Raw genomic sequence first — 17,838 nt, 5'->3', positions numbered from 1 at the left:
TGTGTGCACCAGTTCTGCTGAGTTAGCTAGATCAAACTTTCAAATCATATGCTCATACAGAATATAATTTAGATTTTGAGTTAGATTCGATGAAGAATGAGAGAAAATCGATTGAACTGTAGTTACAATCGACAGGACTAGAGACTACAGGGAGGTCAAGAGATCTGGAGATTTGCAATGCTCGTTCTAACTTTTTGAACACATTTAACTCAAGGGGGTCAGGTTTGACAGGAGAAGTGGTCTTTTTTATTTAGTCTAGAATTTAGTCTTCTCACTTCTCAATACTAGGACATGTACTAATTATGGCTGAGTCGGCGCACAAGTTCATGAAATGAAAGTACCGACATAATAACTAAAGTACTCAATAATAAAAAGCTTCTGAACCAAGGGACAGACATATAAGAAAAATATGACAATATATTAGTCCGTATGAAATTTGAAACTATTAAAGGAACAAAAAATTGATATAATGATAATAGAAAATCTAATAATAATCTATAAAGACAACAGTTTTGGCTTACCTGTAAGGTGTAGCTGTTTATTGGAGCTGGCTACTTCCGGTCTAGGAATGGCTTCAGCGGGTGTGTCTTCCTCATCAGCGAAAGGGAGATCATCCACAGACTGCACGGACGATAATCCATTGACAGTTTTAGCATCCTCTAGGTTGACCCGAGTGACGACCTTGTCGCCCCACGACTGACCTTGACTGACCGACTTGTTATCCGTCTCCACAGTGACGTCATGCTCCACCGTCTCGCCCCCCTCCTTGTCCCTCCGGGTCCGTGTCGTGTACTCCCTCCGTGTGAAGTAGTTAGAGCCCCTGGAGGTGATCCTCTTCTTGGTGTGGACGACGCCCGTCTCTTCAATCACGGCACCCCCCGGGGACACCATCGTCTTCTTGACGATCTTGTCTTTTAGTTCCTCGTCCGCGTTACTGGGCGTGCGCTGTTTTTTGGTGCGCACCGTGATGACGCGGTTCTGGTTCTCGTCAGCCGCACCGGCCTGCATCGTGATGGTCCCGTCCTCCTCCTTGTTCACGTGGAAGGTGCGCACCCCAGGCGCGGGGTGGGGCGTGGGTTGGGGCGCGGTGACAAGTTGTAGGGTGGAGGTTGACTTCATGACAATGTTGTTGTTGTTGATGACTTCCGCGTCGGTGTCCATTGTTTTCGATCCCGGCTCGATGGAGTTTTCGCCCGTCATTGTCGACGTGTGGTCAACTGCTGAGACTGTTGTAAGATAAAATGAAATTATTGACCAGGACATTGGATTAGGGTCTTTCAGATTGACATGTTTTTATTACAGGTGGTCTTTTCTTTGAGAGACTTGAAGACAAAAATGAAAAAATTAAAATAACCCAACCATTATTATTGATCTTCTTAATATATATATTTGAAAGGATTGAACCTGTATTTACCAAAGTAATGTCCGGGAGGGGGGGGGGGGGGAGAGAGAGATTAAGTATCGATTGTTAGGTTACCTCTAAGCTTCAATACAGCTGAGGTGTGTAGCAGACGTATGTCTGCACGTCCAGAGTTTACAAGACTCACCTGAGTGTTGGGCAACAGGTGACGGTAAACTTGAACCAGGTGAGACGACAGGTGTTAACTCTACATCCTCCTGGGGAGATAATACCCAAAATAAATTAGTTTTTTTTTCTTCTAATCTTGAATCAAGGTTAGACAAAAATAATTTTAAAGATTAATTGGTTTCCTAAATAAGAATTTAAAAAAACGTATGTAAAATGAGTGCATTTTTTTATATACAAAACACAAACATAATGTAGAAGAATATTTCCAGCAAAAATAAAATTTTGTTTAGTAAACTAATTATTTTTAAAACATATTTTAGAAATATTCGCTGCGAGATACCACGAGATTTATAGAAACAACGAGATACCACGAGATTTATAGAAACAACGAGATACCACGAGATTTATAGAAACAACGAGATACCACGAGATTTATAGAAACAACGAGATACCACGAGATTTATAGAAACAACGAGATACCAAGAGATTTATAGAAACAACGAGATACCAAGAGATTTATAGAAACAACGAGATACCACGAGATTTATAGCCCAGTTTGTCCAAGGATTAAGTTAATCGTCTGACAGAAAAGGTGATGGTTTTCCCGTGTCACGTGATGGATGGTTTTGTTAATGACCTGATCTTGGTGACTGTTGGTGACCTGATCTTGGTGACGGTTGGGTCGCGGCCCAGGGTACGGGGAGATTTGATCCAGCGACCTCTTGCTGTGGACGTTTGGATACAACATCTGGGTTCAGTTTTTTTTATTAATGACAGACGGCGTCCAACAAAAGTTTGTTGAATGACAGACGGCGTCCAACAAAAGTTTGTTGAATGACAGACAGAGGGCAGGCGCGCATGACAAAAGACTGACAAAACAATGACAGATAAACACAACTGTCAGTGCGAAGTTTAAAAAAGATCTACATTCTACGAAAGTGGTTCAGGTTTGATTGTTTTTAATCCAACAATAAAAATTATTCTCATGTAAGAACCTGAATAGGCTAGCCATACATAGGTTGACATGAGTGTGGCATATGTCGGTTAAACTTTTCACGTGTTTATGTGTAGAAGTGGGGGGAGGGTGGTATGTCACATACGCCGAATGTTTTGTATGTATGGATAAAACTCACCCGGTCTTGATGTTGAAGTTTCAATTGAAAGTTAATTTCATTTCGACAAAAGAAGGCTAATGTTAGTAGTTTTTGTGGAAGAAATCCAGTGCTATACCCCCCCCCCACACACACACACATAATAAAACAAAGAATTAATTTTACTGGTGCTAGTTTTATATTGTACAGATCCCCTCATCAAATCAAAATTGTTCGCTAGAGAGATAAAGTCTGAGAACCTCTTTGTGTGTGTGTGTGGGGGGGGGGGGGGGGTCTTATATAAGCAGACGGCCAGTGTATACCCCTGATAGATACCGAAACAACTCTTTCCTTCAAGGGAAGATAACTCAAGGGTTTGAATAATCTTCAAAGGGATTTTTTTGAAGTGGCCAGGTTTTCGTTTACAAGAGAAGCCAAAAAAAAACAAAACAATCCATGATTTTTGTACAGCCGATTTTTTTTCTTTCTTTTACAATGTCGCGTTGTGGCTAATTATGTCTTCGGTCTGTTTGCCAGTTTGAAACCTATGTTGTTCCAGGTTTTTGTCTAAAATGTAATGCTTTAAAACCTGTCAGCTCCCTTTCCAAAACAAAATATCCAACTGCCAAATGAACATGACTAAATCAAGCAGACACCGTGGGAAAATGTACTGGGAATTAATTTAATACGACACCGTCTGTTTGTGTCATATAAACAGACAGGTTAGGTTTGTGTGACATGAAAAAATACGTGTGTATGGGTGTATGTTGTAGTTAGGCTTCTAGTGAGCTGACCAGCCAAGCAGAGGCGTAGCTAGGGGAGGGCGGGGAGGGCGGCCGCCCCGGGCGCCGACCCTACGGGGGGCGCCAAAAGGGGTAGAAAAAAATAATTAAAAGCTCATTTTAAGCTGCAGTTTTGAATTATAAACAGTCAAAGTAAAAAAATTTAACGGCTGAGAGCCTTTGCATACTGATTTAACTGTTTTCTACCTTGATTGTGTAACTGTAAAACGTATATCTTTAAGAAACCGTGACCGGAAAAACCGCTTTCCAGCTTTCCTAGATGGGGGGGGGGCGCTTTTTCGAAGACTAAAATCGGAAAAATTCACACCGGATTAAGGAATAAATAACCGATATCACTCAGAAAAGAAACCCATTGAACTAAAGCGTATTTTACGATTGTGTAACATAAAAAAAAGTTAGTGACGTTTAAGAATCCGCTCTACCATTTTTGTCCAAGATGGTGGGGTGCCTTTTCACAAAAAAAAAAAAACCCGCAGGATTTGTACTGGATCGGTTGCTAGATAACTCTTTTAACACTTAGAAAAGAAATGTATTGTATTAACACTTAATGTACGATTTCACTACCCAGTTTTGCTAAGTAATAGCGCGAATAGTTCTTTGTACGATTCTTACGATTCTCTCAACTTCATCGTGATAGATCAGATACTTTTACTTGATTGCATTACATCTTGCCTGGATCACTGCATTAAAGAGAAATAAATATAATAGATTCTTGTATCGCTATCCGATGCGGGTGGATGGGAAGCGACACTCTTTGCCAAAATGTTAAGAGAGAAGAAAATTAGTATATTGTACTGATTATTACTTTGTTCAACCTAACTGATAATTCAAAATTGCAATATTGGCCTACTATTATCGACATTGTTCTGAAGACACGACCAAAAGTAGACCAAATAAGGCTTGCACCTTCTACAAAATACACTCGAAAGCAGTGGTTCTTAACTTTTTGGAGTACCAAACCCTACCAGTTTCAATCATCGAACACTTTTTAATAGTTGTATCGTCCACACCGACAAAATCCGATCGTGAATCTTATGAGCCGGGTGTCTGTCTTGACCTCCGCGAAAGCCCTGAGACTGAATTACCGGACCTCTCGGGTTCGATGGAGCCCACTGTTCTAAGCTCTTTTGATTTTCTACTTTTTATTTGTTTCGGCGTCTTATGGGGAATTTAATTGGCGTCCAGTGAAATTTTAGGGAACGATAATAAGCGTAATTGTTAATTTTTTTCCAGACTGTCGCACACACAAACACACGCATATGTATATATATATATATATATATATATATATATATATATATATATATATACATATATATATATATATATATATATATATATACATATATATATATATATACATATATATATATATATATATATGGGGGGCGCCAAACTGAATGTTCGCCCCGGGCGCCGGGAGGGGTCGCTACGCCTCTGCAGCCAAGTGGCACAACTCGGCTCGTTAATATGTTAATTAATTAGTACAATTAGTTATATAAAAAAAGAATTAGGTAAAGATGAATATAAAGTACATAAACATTTATCTTTTTTTTTTTTACAATATACCAACTGAACACTTGGTTATAACCAGCCTACCATGAACCTTCAGACCTTGTCCAGCCAAGGCCCCACGCACAAAGCTCGGTCTTTCAATAGATCCACCACACATGTTGTTTGTACCCCTGGGTCATGTCCCGGCACTGTCTACATGTGCCACGCCCATCTCAGCGTGTGAGCCGACATAGATTGTTTCCGTGTGATGTGTGGATCTTAGGCCTACAACTGTCAGTAGCGGGACACGGGCAAGGAGCATCTCTTAGATCACAAAAATCTCCTGGACACGACTGGACAACGGCAATCTCCTGGACACGACTGGACAACGGAAATGTCCACCAACTACAGCCTAGTTAAGCTGTATTCGATTATTGGGTAAAAAAAAAAAACAAAAAAAAAACATAAGCTTACAATCATTCAACGATCAAACGTGCATGTCTTTTATAGATGGATATTCTTTTTAGTTTGGGATTCTATGTGTTTTAAATACGTTAAACATTCCACACGAATTAGTATGGTATAACACACATTTAAATAAATAACAGACGTAGAATTCTATTTGAATTAACAACTATTAAAAGTTTTAAGTGGGTTAAAAAAAAAGTGGCAATTAGTGTATTAATTAATTAATCTTCCTACAGGTAGCTCCTCGTACCATGACGTCTAACCACCTGCCCTAACCGGTTAACCCACACCTAACCAGGTGTACCCGTATGGCGGTGGTGGTTGGTGTGGGGAAGTTCTCTGGCGGTGGTGGTTGGTGTGGGGACTTTGGCAGACGTCACCTCATTTATCAACACCAGGTCATACCATGCAAGCACGAATGTTTTGCTTTTCATTACAAATTTTGATGTCGCAGTTGCAGTGGCGGTTTTTTTGGGTGGGGGGGGGGGGGGGGGGGGTACTATTACGTGGTCGTTAGTCTTGCGAAAAAAAAAACATGTAATGATTTTAACGAAGCCACGTTACGTTAAGACAGGTAGGCGAGAACGACATGAACACACCTGTTAGATCTGCTGATATTTCAGACGACTGTATGGTAGGCAGTTGATGAATCTGTTCATTGAACAACACGCCACAAAACACCAGCGTTGGGTTACAATGTCAATCTTGTCCGCGGCGATGTCGAGGGCTTTTGATTCACGAGTTGGATGTCAGGGCCGGGTGTATCAAAGCTCCCCTCGTGGCGTGCTGTATCATCCCAGGCCGGGCTCTAGTCGGCCCAGAGGTCAATTGGTCACATGATACCCGGCCGCGGCATGAATGAAATGTGGGCGTGGCTTCGTCTGGCAGTATATCAATGAAGTCATTCAACCATTTTTTTGCGTCGAATTTTCTTATCGGGTGTAAAAACTCTGATGAAATGTTACTGTTACACTGAGCGCCACCTGGTGACACGAACTGTTACACGAATGGCCGCTAACGTTCTAAACTGACCAGGGTCGATTGGTACATTCAGACCTCATCGACGTGAGTTCCTGGCTTATCTAATCTTGTGGGTGGGAGGTGTGGGGGCGTGAGAGGGGGTGACAGCAGCGGCATATACAACGGTGTGCTAGCACCTGCCAACACACTACAGTTACGTCAAACCTAATACGTCAAAAATAATACGTCCACCAACCTTATACATCCAACCTAATACCGCAAACCTAATACGTCCAACCTAATACGTCCAACTTACTACGTCAACCCTTTACTAATTCTACATAATGCTTACATATACTCTAAACCACATCCTAATAACATAGGCACGAGAAAAGTTATAATCAATTTATGTAATACATCACTGCGATTTCTGGTGTTTATTTTCGCTGGTCAGTTAATGGACAGTTAAGTAACTTAAATATTTCGGTTCATTGTAAAATATCGGCCAATCTTAATATCGTACGTTATAACCAGGTCAGCTTATTAGAACACGTGATAACCGTAAGTAAACAGACACAGGCACCAAACGTAACCTCAGTTTTAACACAAACCTTGAGGCTAACGTTATGTCTTAATGTAGCTCTGATGTGTAACATAGTTTTATAACATAGCTGTATGTAATAGAACCCGCTTGATACGACCGTCTATAACAGCGAAGACACACAAGGTAGGCCGGTTAGTCGGTCTAACTCAACATCTGGCGTATAAAAACAACAACAACCAATTTAAGATGACAACCAATGCTATTTAAAACGTGGCCTTAATTAGTCTGATGATTGTAAATTACTACATTAGGTAACTTCAAAGCTGTAATTAATAGATTCTAATTAGCTGTAACACGGATAAATATGCAGGCGGTCGTATGGTAATTAAATATTTAATTAAATGTTTTAATTATTATTGTCATGCGCTGGCCAGAACATAAGGTTTTAATGTCTCTGTTTAACAAGGTTCTATCAGCCAAACGTAACGATACTGAATACACGTATTAATCTATACATTCTCACACACACAAATATTTTTATTAAGCACGACCGTTAGTAATGATTAGATCTCAGTGTTTAACTCACCACGTCGTCGCTGAGATGAAATGTCCGCAGAGATAATCCGTGTTTACATCACATGTGTTTGGGTGAGATAACTTGTACGTCACTGTATGCGAGAGTTACGTCCCACTACTGCCATCCTACGCGAGGATGGTCGACGCTAACATTGTGAGGTGAGAGGCCGAGTGCCCGCACCTTAAAACTATTCGCCGAATAATCTACTCCCCCCCCCCCCCTCCTCGTCACTTCAAAAAAGTAGGTAAACACATCCCCAGTTGGATGTTTTAGTTTTTAAAAATGTAACCGAATTTCACATACGGCGGTTTAAAAAAAAACAACTTGACAGTTGAAAATCTTGTCACCGGTATGTAACAATATCTGGTCAGTCATGCGTGAAATGTATTTGTGATGGTATAGTTTGGTTCGTAGCGACGGGGGACAAATTTTTTTAGAGGTCTTACAGTTGCAGGAAGCATCTACACTAGCTGTAAACTTGACCCCGGTGACCTTCACCCCCAGCAGGCCCCCATCAGCAACGTTCGCGCCTAACCCCTAGATCCCCCCCCCCCTCAGGTAACTGATAACGACGACACAGCAGATAGCAGACTAACGAGGTACGGGAGGGGGATCGTTGTGTCGTCGGGTCCGTTCAGATGTTGTTAGGGTCACGTCTGCTGATGGTGTGGGGGTGGGAGAAAATATGCCAGAAGATACGGCACACCTGGAGGGTGACATAGGTTCAATCACACCTGAAAGGTGATATAGGTTCAATCACACCTGAAAGGTGATATAGGTTCAATCACACCTGAAAAGTGATATAGGTTCAATCACACCTTAAAGGTGACATAGGTTCAATCTCACCTGAAGGGTGACATAGGTTCAATCTCACCTGAAGGGTGACATAGGTTCAATCTCACCTGAAGGGTGACATAGGTTCAATCACACCAGAAGGGTGACATAGGTTCAATCACACCTTAAAAGTGACATAGGTTCAATCTGGTGTAATTAAGGGTTAGGGGTTCACTTGATTATGACTGTCGGTTTAAACCCCCCCCCCCTCCCCCCAACGGAGTCTCTGAATTTTTCCCCCGTCTAAAGCACTAATAAAAAACTAGATGAGTCGAATGATAACTGTTACAGAAGTAATATTTTTAAAAATTTGAATCTTACTATTTAAACTGTGACTCCTTTAGCTCCATGACTCCATACAATGTGACTCCCCTATACCACGTGACGTCAAAACTGTATCTTCATGGATTTTGTGACTCCTCTGGATCTGTGACAATCTGTTTGCCCCCCCCCCCCATGTTAGTAAAAATTGTTACACTGTTAAAAAAACCACCACAACAGACCCCCCCCCCCCCATCCCCACCATAATAGACGTCCCACTGAGCTCCCACTAGGTGGCGCTACAGGTCCCGTCATCTTACGGTAAAAACAAACTGCCGGTTTTTGGTGCAGACGTCAGATCGTCTGCCCGGGATGTGGAGTTTAATTTAATTTGCATAAACCAATTTTGACAGTCGTGTGCGTTTTTGGCGGATAAAAAAAACTAGAATATGAAAAGCTGAAAAAGAATGTTTTACTATATAGTTGACTTAGAAGCAAGTTTTATGGTCTGGGAGCTTTGTGATGGGAGTCCTTTGTCGGTGTACAAGTCTCGGGGCACACCCCCCCCCCCCAACCAGCGCCCCAATTAAGTCGATCCATCAGTTATATCAACTTTTAAATGTAGAATCAATATCAGGAACAGTGGTGGACGTTGGTGTTAGGGTCAGTGATAGGGCTCTGGTTAGTGTTATAATTACAGTCGTTAAAATATCCGGACAGGTGTCCAGCGAGAGACCAGTGGTTTATTTACCACAGTTTGTCAGCTGCACCCCCCCCCCCAACACACACACACCACGTTCAACTATTTGCACGCAGACGTCACCAGTCAAAAGTTGAATTTATTGAATGGGATGCGGGTTGTCATGTTAGGAATCAAAAAATCATGTAACGAAACAAATGTTTAATTGCAAGTTAAGGGTCAAATTAGGGTTAAAACAACCTTACCTTCTTCAGGTAGACAGCTACTGTCCGACTAGAGACAAACTTACATCATACACCTGACCAACTGACCTTAGACAGCCACTAACCAGAGACCTGTCTGACTGACCTTAGACAGCCACTAACCAGAGACCTTAGACGGCCACTAACCAGAGACCTTAGACGGCCACTAACCAGAGACCTTAAACTGCCACTAACCAGAGACCTTAAGCTGCCACTAACCAGAGACCTTAAACTGCCACTAACCAGAGACCTGTCTGACTGACCTTAGACAGCCACTAACCAGAGACCTTAGACGGCCACTAACCAGAGACCTTAGACGGCCACTAACCAGAGACCTTAAACTGCCACTAACCAGAGACCTTAAACTGCCACTAACCAGAGACCTTAAGCTGCCACTAACCAGAGACCTTAAGCTGCCACTAACCAGAGACCTTAAGCTGCCACTAACCAGAGACCTTAAACTGCCACTGACCAGAGACCTTAGACGGCTACTAACCAGAGACCTTAGACGGCCACTAACCAGAGACCTTAAACTGCCACTAACCAGAGACCTTAAACTGCCACTAACCAGAGACCTTAAGCTGCCACTAACCAGAGACCTTAAGCTGCCACTAACCAGAGCCCTTAAACTGCCACTAACCAGAGACCTTATACTGCCACTAACCAGAGACCTTAAACTGCCACTAACCAGAGACCTTAAACTGCCACTGACCAGAGACCTTAAACTGCCACTAACCAGAGACCTTAAGCTGCCACTAACCAGAGACCTTAAGCTGCCACTAACCAGAGACCTTAAACTGCCACTAACCAGAGACCTTAAACTGCCACTAACCAGAGACCTTAAACTGCCACTAACCAGAGACCTTATACTGCCACTAACCAGAGACCTTAAACTGCCACTAACCAGAGACCTTAAACTGCCACTGACCAGAGACCTTAAACTGCCACTAACCAGAGACCTTAAGCTGCCACTAACCAGAGACCTTAAGCTGCCACTAACCAGAGACCTTAAACTGCCACTAACCAGAGACCTTAAACTGCCACTAACCAGAGACCTTAAGCTGCCACTAACCAGACCTAACATGATAGAAACACCCCTCTGCCCTCGGTAAATAATTAGAGTAGAAACGCGGTGACCCCTGACCTCTAAGATTTAATGCAAGACTTCACATTCGGGTTGTTGGCTTGTAGGTCGGCCTGGACACACTTGACAGACGACACCCCCCCCCCCCCACACACACACACTTGACAGACGACACAACCCCCCCCCCCCTTCCTTATCTAGCGGGTCAACAGTTTGTAATGGGACAGAGATATATTTCCGTGGAGCCAACAGTATGTACGTGGGGGGGGGGGGAGTTTTTCTGCTCAGTCATTCTAATTAGGGGAGGGAGGAGAAGGGAGGGAGAGGGGTGAGGGAGGAGAGGGGAAAATATACGAAGAAATAATGGGGGGGGGGAGATGGGGGAATTAAAAAAAACGTAACCTTACTCAATTAGCATTCTAAATTTGTAATAAACCATGGGATGGGGTCTGTTAAATTACGCACTAATTGAACATATTTCAAATAATTTAAACGTTGCGACAATAAATACAACAGTTGTATAGTTTGATACAACAATACAACAACTAGAGTATAGCTCTACACAACAATACAGAATGGTATAGGCTCATTAATTAGGGCAGAATAGCGTCACTTAGTTACCATGTTAGAGACATGAATCCGTCGCGATTCCGACTAACCCTAAGCTAAGACTAACTATTAGCAAGACTAAGAAAGGTTAAGAAATGTATGGGGAAATGATCCAATGGGCTGGTAGATTTTGTTGAATGAACTTGTTTCATTCATTACACGGTCATGAGAACTTTGGCGAAGCTAGCACTTGAGTTGTGATGTATCGTTAGGGGAACTAATAGTCTCAAGTAGTTCATAAGTTACTTCCCTTATTATACACAGTGTAGGTGGGTAGTACGTCATAACTTGACCTTTCAACTCTTGACAAAAACATAAACGTAAACACTACATGTGTTTCACGGAGTATGGCTATATTTAGTTAGATTAGGTTTATGAAATGGAGATGTGTTGTGGTAGTTTTAAAACACGTGTTAGCAAAACATATTCTGCTTATCAGAATGTATATAACATCTTAAAAAAAAAAAATCTATTTAATTTTTTAGCTTGGTGCTGTTCAGGTTCACCTACTTGCACATTTTGCACGAATGTAGCGCCTGTAGGCAGTGTATTAAGGTCCTACATTAAGGTCCTACATTAGGGTCCAACATCATTAAGATTTATCGTCTGTGCACTATTGAGTTCACCTTGTCATAGGGGACTGAGGATGGGGGTGGGGGTGTTGTCGTCAAACTGTCGGTGTTCACTGAGGCGCAGACAACAGGTCCCAACCTGTCAATACGAGATCAGCCGCTAGCTACCGCTGTAACTACCAGTTAGCCGCTAGCTACCGCTGTAACCACCAGTTAGCCGCTAGCTACCGTTGTAACCACCAGTTAGCCGCTAGCTACCGTTGTAACCACCAGTTAGCCGCTAGCTACCGTTGTAACCACCAGTTAGGGCCTTCAACTTTTGCTTGACGTCTGCTTGAGGTTAGTGTGGAGGATAAGACATTGTTCAAGTTGACGGACAGACGAAATGGTCAATTTGACAGACAGACGAAATGGTCAATTTGACAGACAGACGAAATGGTCAATTTGACAGACAGACGAAATGGTCAATTTGACAGACAGACGAAATGGTCAATTTGACAGACAGACGAAATGGTCAATTTGACAGACAGACGAAATGGTCAATTTGACAGACAGACGAAATGGTCAATTTGACAGACAGACGAAATGGTCAATTTGACAGACAGACGAAATGGTCAATTTGACAGACAGACGAAATGGTCAATTTGACGGACATACGAAATGGTCAATTTGACGGACAAATGAGCTGTGCATTTGACAGATAGGCGAAATGTTCACTATGACAGATGAGCTGTTGAAATAGACGGACATGTGTAATGTTCCAATTGACAAATTGCCAGTTTATCGGTTAGAGTAGAGATTACTGCTATCTCTAACAACGTTGTTTGCACGGGCGGGGTGGGTTATACCAAGACTCGTTATCTTCACCCGGCCCTCGGCTAGGCTCGGATCTAAAATTGTGAATCAATATTTTGATCGCAACCAGTTACCATCATAAATTGTGTAGACCCACATCAATCAGTTACCATCATAAATTGTGTAGACCCACATCAACCAGTTACCATCATAAATTGTGTAGACCCACATCAACCAGTTACCATCATAAATTGTGTAGACCCACATCAACCAGTTACCATCATAAATTGTGTAGACCCACATCAACCAGTTACCATCATAAATTGTGTAGACCCACATCAACCAGTTACCATCATAAATTGTGTAGACCCACATCAACCAGTTACCATCATAAATTGTGTAGACCCACATCAATCAGTTACCATCATAAATTGTGTAGACCCACATCAACCAGTTACCATCATAAATTGTGTAGACCCACATCAACCAGTTACCATCATAAATTGTGTAGACCCACATCAACCAGTTAACATCATAAATTGTGTAGACCCACATCAACTAGTTACCATCATAAATTGTGTAGACCCACATCAATCAGTTACCATCATAAATTGTGTAGACCCACATCAACCAGTTACCATCATAAATTGTGTAGACCCACATCAACCAGTTACCATCATAAATTGTGTAGACCCACATCAATCAGTTACCATCATAAATTGTGTAGACCCACATCAACCAGTTACCATCATAAATTGTGTAGACCCACATCAATCAGTTACCATCATAAATTGTGTAGACCCACATCAACCAGTTACCATCATAAATTGTGTAGACCCACATCAATCAGTTACCATCATAAATTGTGTAGACCCACATCAACCAGTTACCATCATAAATTGTGTAGACCCACATCAACCAGTTACCATCATAAATTGTGTAGACCCACATCAACCAGTTACCATCATAAATTGTGTAGACCCACATCAACCAGTTACCATCATAAATTGTGTAGACCCACATCAATCAGTTACCATCATAAATTGTGTAGACCCACATCAACCAGTTACCATCATAAATTGTGTAGACCCACATCAACCAGTTACCATCATAAATTGTGTAGACCCACATCAACCAGTTACCATCATAAATTGTGTAGACACGTATGAATGATTGCAGGTCGCACGACAAATATTGTTTTATTAAAGTGTTAAACGGCTAGACACATTTGGATGTTTGAGTAGTGGCTGTAAGAGGCATGCAGACAACTGAGGTGACAGTAGTAGTAAGCGTGTCAAAACATGGGTGTAATCTTCCTAGTTGACCGCTGGTCAGTTCAACTCCAGCTGGTGCCACATGACGATACGAGGGACTGGGTCAGGAAATAGACATGTCCCTGACGTCCAGGTAACCAGAGAGTCGTTCACCCAGGTGTGGGTCATGGTCAGGTGTGGCTCGTGCTCTGGTATGTGGGATGACCTTGACTTTACAGGTCTTACCTCTCCTGGGTCATTTCTGCCCTCTCATATGTCAGTTACCGTCATTCGATACGATTTAACTAGCAAAGATGCAGTATAGAGAGCTAAACGAGGCCAGAATAACATACATTGTTCTTACAGTAACGTAACAGTAACTTTACAGTACCGTTACTGTAACTTTAAATTAACTGGTTGTGAACGGCCGTATGATCTAGAACAAGCATACGATTTTTTAAAAACATGTCTAAAAATTTAAAACTTTGATAAGATCAGCTAAAATAAAAAGTTAGGAAGATCAAGAAATAAAGAAAAAAAAAATGTTTACCTTAACAGAATGTCCAGTGAAGGTATCCTCCAAACTGACCACAATGTCGCCACTCGGCACTGTGTCGGTCATTGAAGTCGGCTTCAGGGTTACTTCCGGGGTCACGGCTTGTTTTTGGGTATCCTGGTGATCACGTGGGGTAGAATCTAGAACTGTTGTTACAGCTAGTTGGTCGAGGTTAAATATAGAATCCGTGACGTCAATGTCCTCAGATGGAACAACATCGTGATGCGAGTTCTTCATTGGTGACTCGTTTCCTGTCGGAAGTGACGTAGATGTCTGTTTAGGACGGTGCGGCGTGCTGGCGCACGAGCCAGACGAGCCGTCACTGAGGGCCAGAATGTCGTCGTTATCGCTGAGGTCAATGTCCGACACGGTGCCCTCCGAGTTGCTGATCTTGTCCAGGTCGTCCAGCAGACTGCTGAACGCCTGCTCGATCCTGGCCGCCTCCATCTTGTTGTAGATCTCGGAGTGGCGACGTTTGGGCTGGGTGTCGTCTGCTGCGGCGTCCAACAGCTGCAGGTTGGGGCTCAGCCCGTACACCGGGGCGGAGAAGCGCATCCGTCGGGCGGCCAGCGCCTCCTGGTTGACGGGCTTTCTGGAGTCTAGGTCAGCCAGCTGGTCAGCGGCTTCCGCCTGGTGGATGGAGTAGTCATGGTGCCACGGGCTGGGGGCCGGCTCGTCAGGGTGACTGGTCAGCTCGTCAGGGTGACCGGTCAGCTCGTCATGGTGACCGGTCACCTCGCTAGATGCCTGACCGGTCCTGTCGCCAGTATCACCGGTCCTGCTGTTGAACTCGGTCTCAAGTGTCGACTCCACCCCCGGCATGGCCACGGCGACCCGGCGGGCTCGCGGCGCCCCTGGTTTGGACGACTCGCTGGTCTCGTCTATCTTGTCCAGGACGGTGAAGTCGGGCCGGAACCTGTCCGGGCGGGACAGCCGGGACTCGGTCAGACTCCGGCCAACCGGACGACCTCTGGACAACGTGGTTTTTGGTTCGACTGTTTCAGTGGGAGAATCGGTTTCTGGAACTAAACCCTCGCCAGGGTCTCGGTAATCTACGTCACTGCTTACGTCACTTTGCTCTGATTCTATCGCTAGCTTTGAGATGTCTTGACACTCAGGGGGAGCTGTCATTGCCGGAAGTACAGACATATGACCTTGAACTACCTCCCCAGTGTGTTGGTTGCCAGAAAGATCTGATATAGCCTCTTTAGTACTGTGAACAGTGACGTCAGTCCTGAGGTCTACAGAGGGAGGCAACTCGTGTCTTACATGCGAGTGTAAACTCTGAGTTCTCGTGACTCTAGAGCCCTCCACCTGCCCCTCCATTTTGTCCAGGTAATTTCCCATTTTAGAAAAGTTGTCGGTAATAGCATGGATGAGTTGCACTGACCTCATCGGCTCTGAACTTCTCTGAGGCGTGACGGCGCTCAAACCCAGACCTAGCCTAATCTCGTCAGCTGATGGTCTGGTTAGCTCTACTTGATCTGACCTCACCTCCGTTGTGAGCTTAGAGAAATCGTTGAAGTCTGACGCAAGTAATTTACCGTTGGTGTCTTTGTGAGCAGAGTAACTGCCCTTGTTGTCTACTTGCACGAGTGAGTTGGTATGATGCTGGGTCAGACCGAGGCGGTCGTCGTGTTGTCTTGTTCTGTCGACAGACATTCGCTCATCGTTTCCGGTTGTGTGGTTTTCCTGCTGTGACGTCATGATGGACGTCTTTTTAAAACTTTCTACAGGCTGTGGGGAGTTTTGGGGCGATGATTGTCTGACGTTATCATGATTGAGTGATTGTCTGATCGTATCTGGGGTCAGGGATTGTCTCACGGTGTCTGGGGTCAGTGATTGTCTCTTGACGTAACCAGATGATTCTAGAATCTGCTGCCGACTCTCCCGGTATTTTTCCGACCCCAGAGATTCGCGTCTCGTGGTGTCGGACACGGAGGGTCTAGAACCCGCTGCCGAGTCAGGGAACCGGAAGACTCCATCGCTTCTTGGCGTGAAGACGGAGCTTGGCGTCACTTCCGGTTGACCATCTGAGTGTGCAGACGACAGCGAAATCTTGACGTCCGGGTTAAAACTGGCCCGTCTGTTCTCCAGTCGCGCCCTCACCTCCTCAAGGACCCGGGATGACTCGTCTATGAGGGGGTCAGTCTTGGGGATCGAGCCATCAGTTTTGGGGGTGTAGCCATCTTCATAACTTCCATGCGTTAAGGCAGCGTCAGAGTGGACGGAGGAGCGAAGACCTTGATGAGGTAGAGAGGGTGAAGTGGCAGGCTTGGTGGTCAAGCCTTTGTCGTGGTGGCCTAAGGTCCGGTCGTAGCTACTGTGACTGTAGTGGCTTAGGGCGGGGTTCGAATCCTCACTGTGAGCCGTGAGGGCTGACCTGACGCTATTTGAAACGCCCACACGACGGTCAAGGTCAGGTCCAGTTTTAATCGTCTTGGCTTTCTTCAGTTGCTCTGAAGAATAAAATGTTTTAACACATTGTTAACGGTGATGATGATGATGTTAACTGTTAAAAAACAACGGGTTGATGTTAACATTGAATGATCGTGCGTTAAAACATCGCGTGATAAAGCCGGTATTTCCCGAGATTTGAGGTGTGTTTTTGGGACAGCTCGAAATATGTGAGACTTACTCGAGTGACGAGTTGTTACATTATGGAGATTAACGCCGTTTCTATAGCTACCACTAGGGTAAACTTAGAAGGGAAAAAAACCCACAAATCTTTAAAAGAATACAAACCTAGAAAAAGCAAATTTCTCTGTCTTAAATCCATCATTCTCGACTCGACAATGCAATCATTTAAATAGAGTTAAGTCCCCTGCAATTGTTAAATCTTCCTATCCAACCACACCACAGTGTCAGAAAACCGCAGCACGATGCACTAGAATATTCCACGAACCACCTCGAGACTTACAACACAATGACGGTGTAGTGGACGGACTGAGAGATACGTACTTTACTAAAGACAATGTTTACCTGAGGCAGGTAAGATTGAATGGACACTGGGTGACCATGACGGAAGGTCCGTGACAAATTTGACCTGTGCAAACAAGGTGACCAGGCCACAAGGGTTTGGCCAGATGGGTAGGATATTATGGGATATCGGAGATAAGTGGGGAAGTCGGGGGGGGGGGGGGCGTCTTCAAAAGTCGGACAGATATACTAGGTTGGTCACACACTTTGTGTAGGCTTCCTGACTAACTTAGTCACTTGTCTAGTGTCGACACATTGACTAAGTTAGTCACTGGTCTTGCTTAGACACATAGACTTAGTGACTTGTCTAACGTAAACACACAGACTATGTATGACTACAGTAATAGGTGAGTTAATCTACAAAACTGAACGTTTCAGTAGGGGCGGGGGGAATACTAAGTCTACATAGTCCACAGTAATCACAGGTTATCCACGTAATTAACATCATTATACAGCCAAAACATCACAATGTACTCTAAACCTTATTG

The 17,838-nt window shown here is 43.7% G+C and overlaps 1 protein-coding gene across 1 annotated transcript in view; it reads right to left on the bottom strand.

Annotated features, from left to right (window-relative positions):
• Positions 1 to 16,830, bottom strand: part of LOC131955918 (serine-rich adhesin for platelets) — a gene marked incomplete at its 5' end in the record, with an annotated part of 58,827 nt that extends 41,997 nt beyond the window's left edge. The window contains 3 exons of the mRNA XM_059320237.1: positions 522 to 1,226; positions 1,548 to 1,617; positions 14,366 to 16,830. Of these exons, the coding sequence (XP_059176220.1) occupies positions 522 to 1,226; positions 1,548 to 1,617; positions 14,366 to 16,830 (3,240 nt within the window). The remainder of the gene's footprint in view (positions 1 to 521; positions 1,227 to 1,547; positions 1,618 to 14,365) is intronic.
• Between the last annotated feature and the right edge of the window lie 1,008 nt (positions 16,831 to 17,838).

The sequence above is a fragment of the Physella acuta genome, unplaced genomic scaffold (assembly GCF_028476545.2).
Source record: "Physella acuta isolate Inbredline_101_S28 unplaced genomic scaffold, ASM2847654v3 ptg001115l, whole genome shotgun sequence".
NCBI classification, from domain to species: Eukaryota; Metazoa; Mollusca; class Gastropoda; family Physidae; genus Physella; species Physella acuta.
Note: the sequence above shows the minus strand (reverse complement) of the source record. Positions and strands in the feature narration are given on the sequence as shown.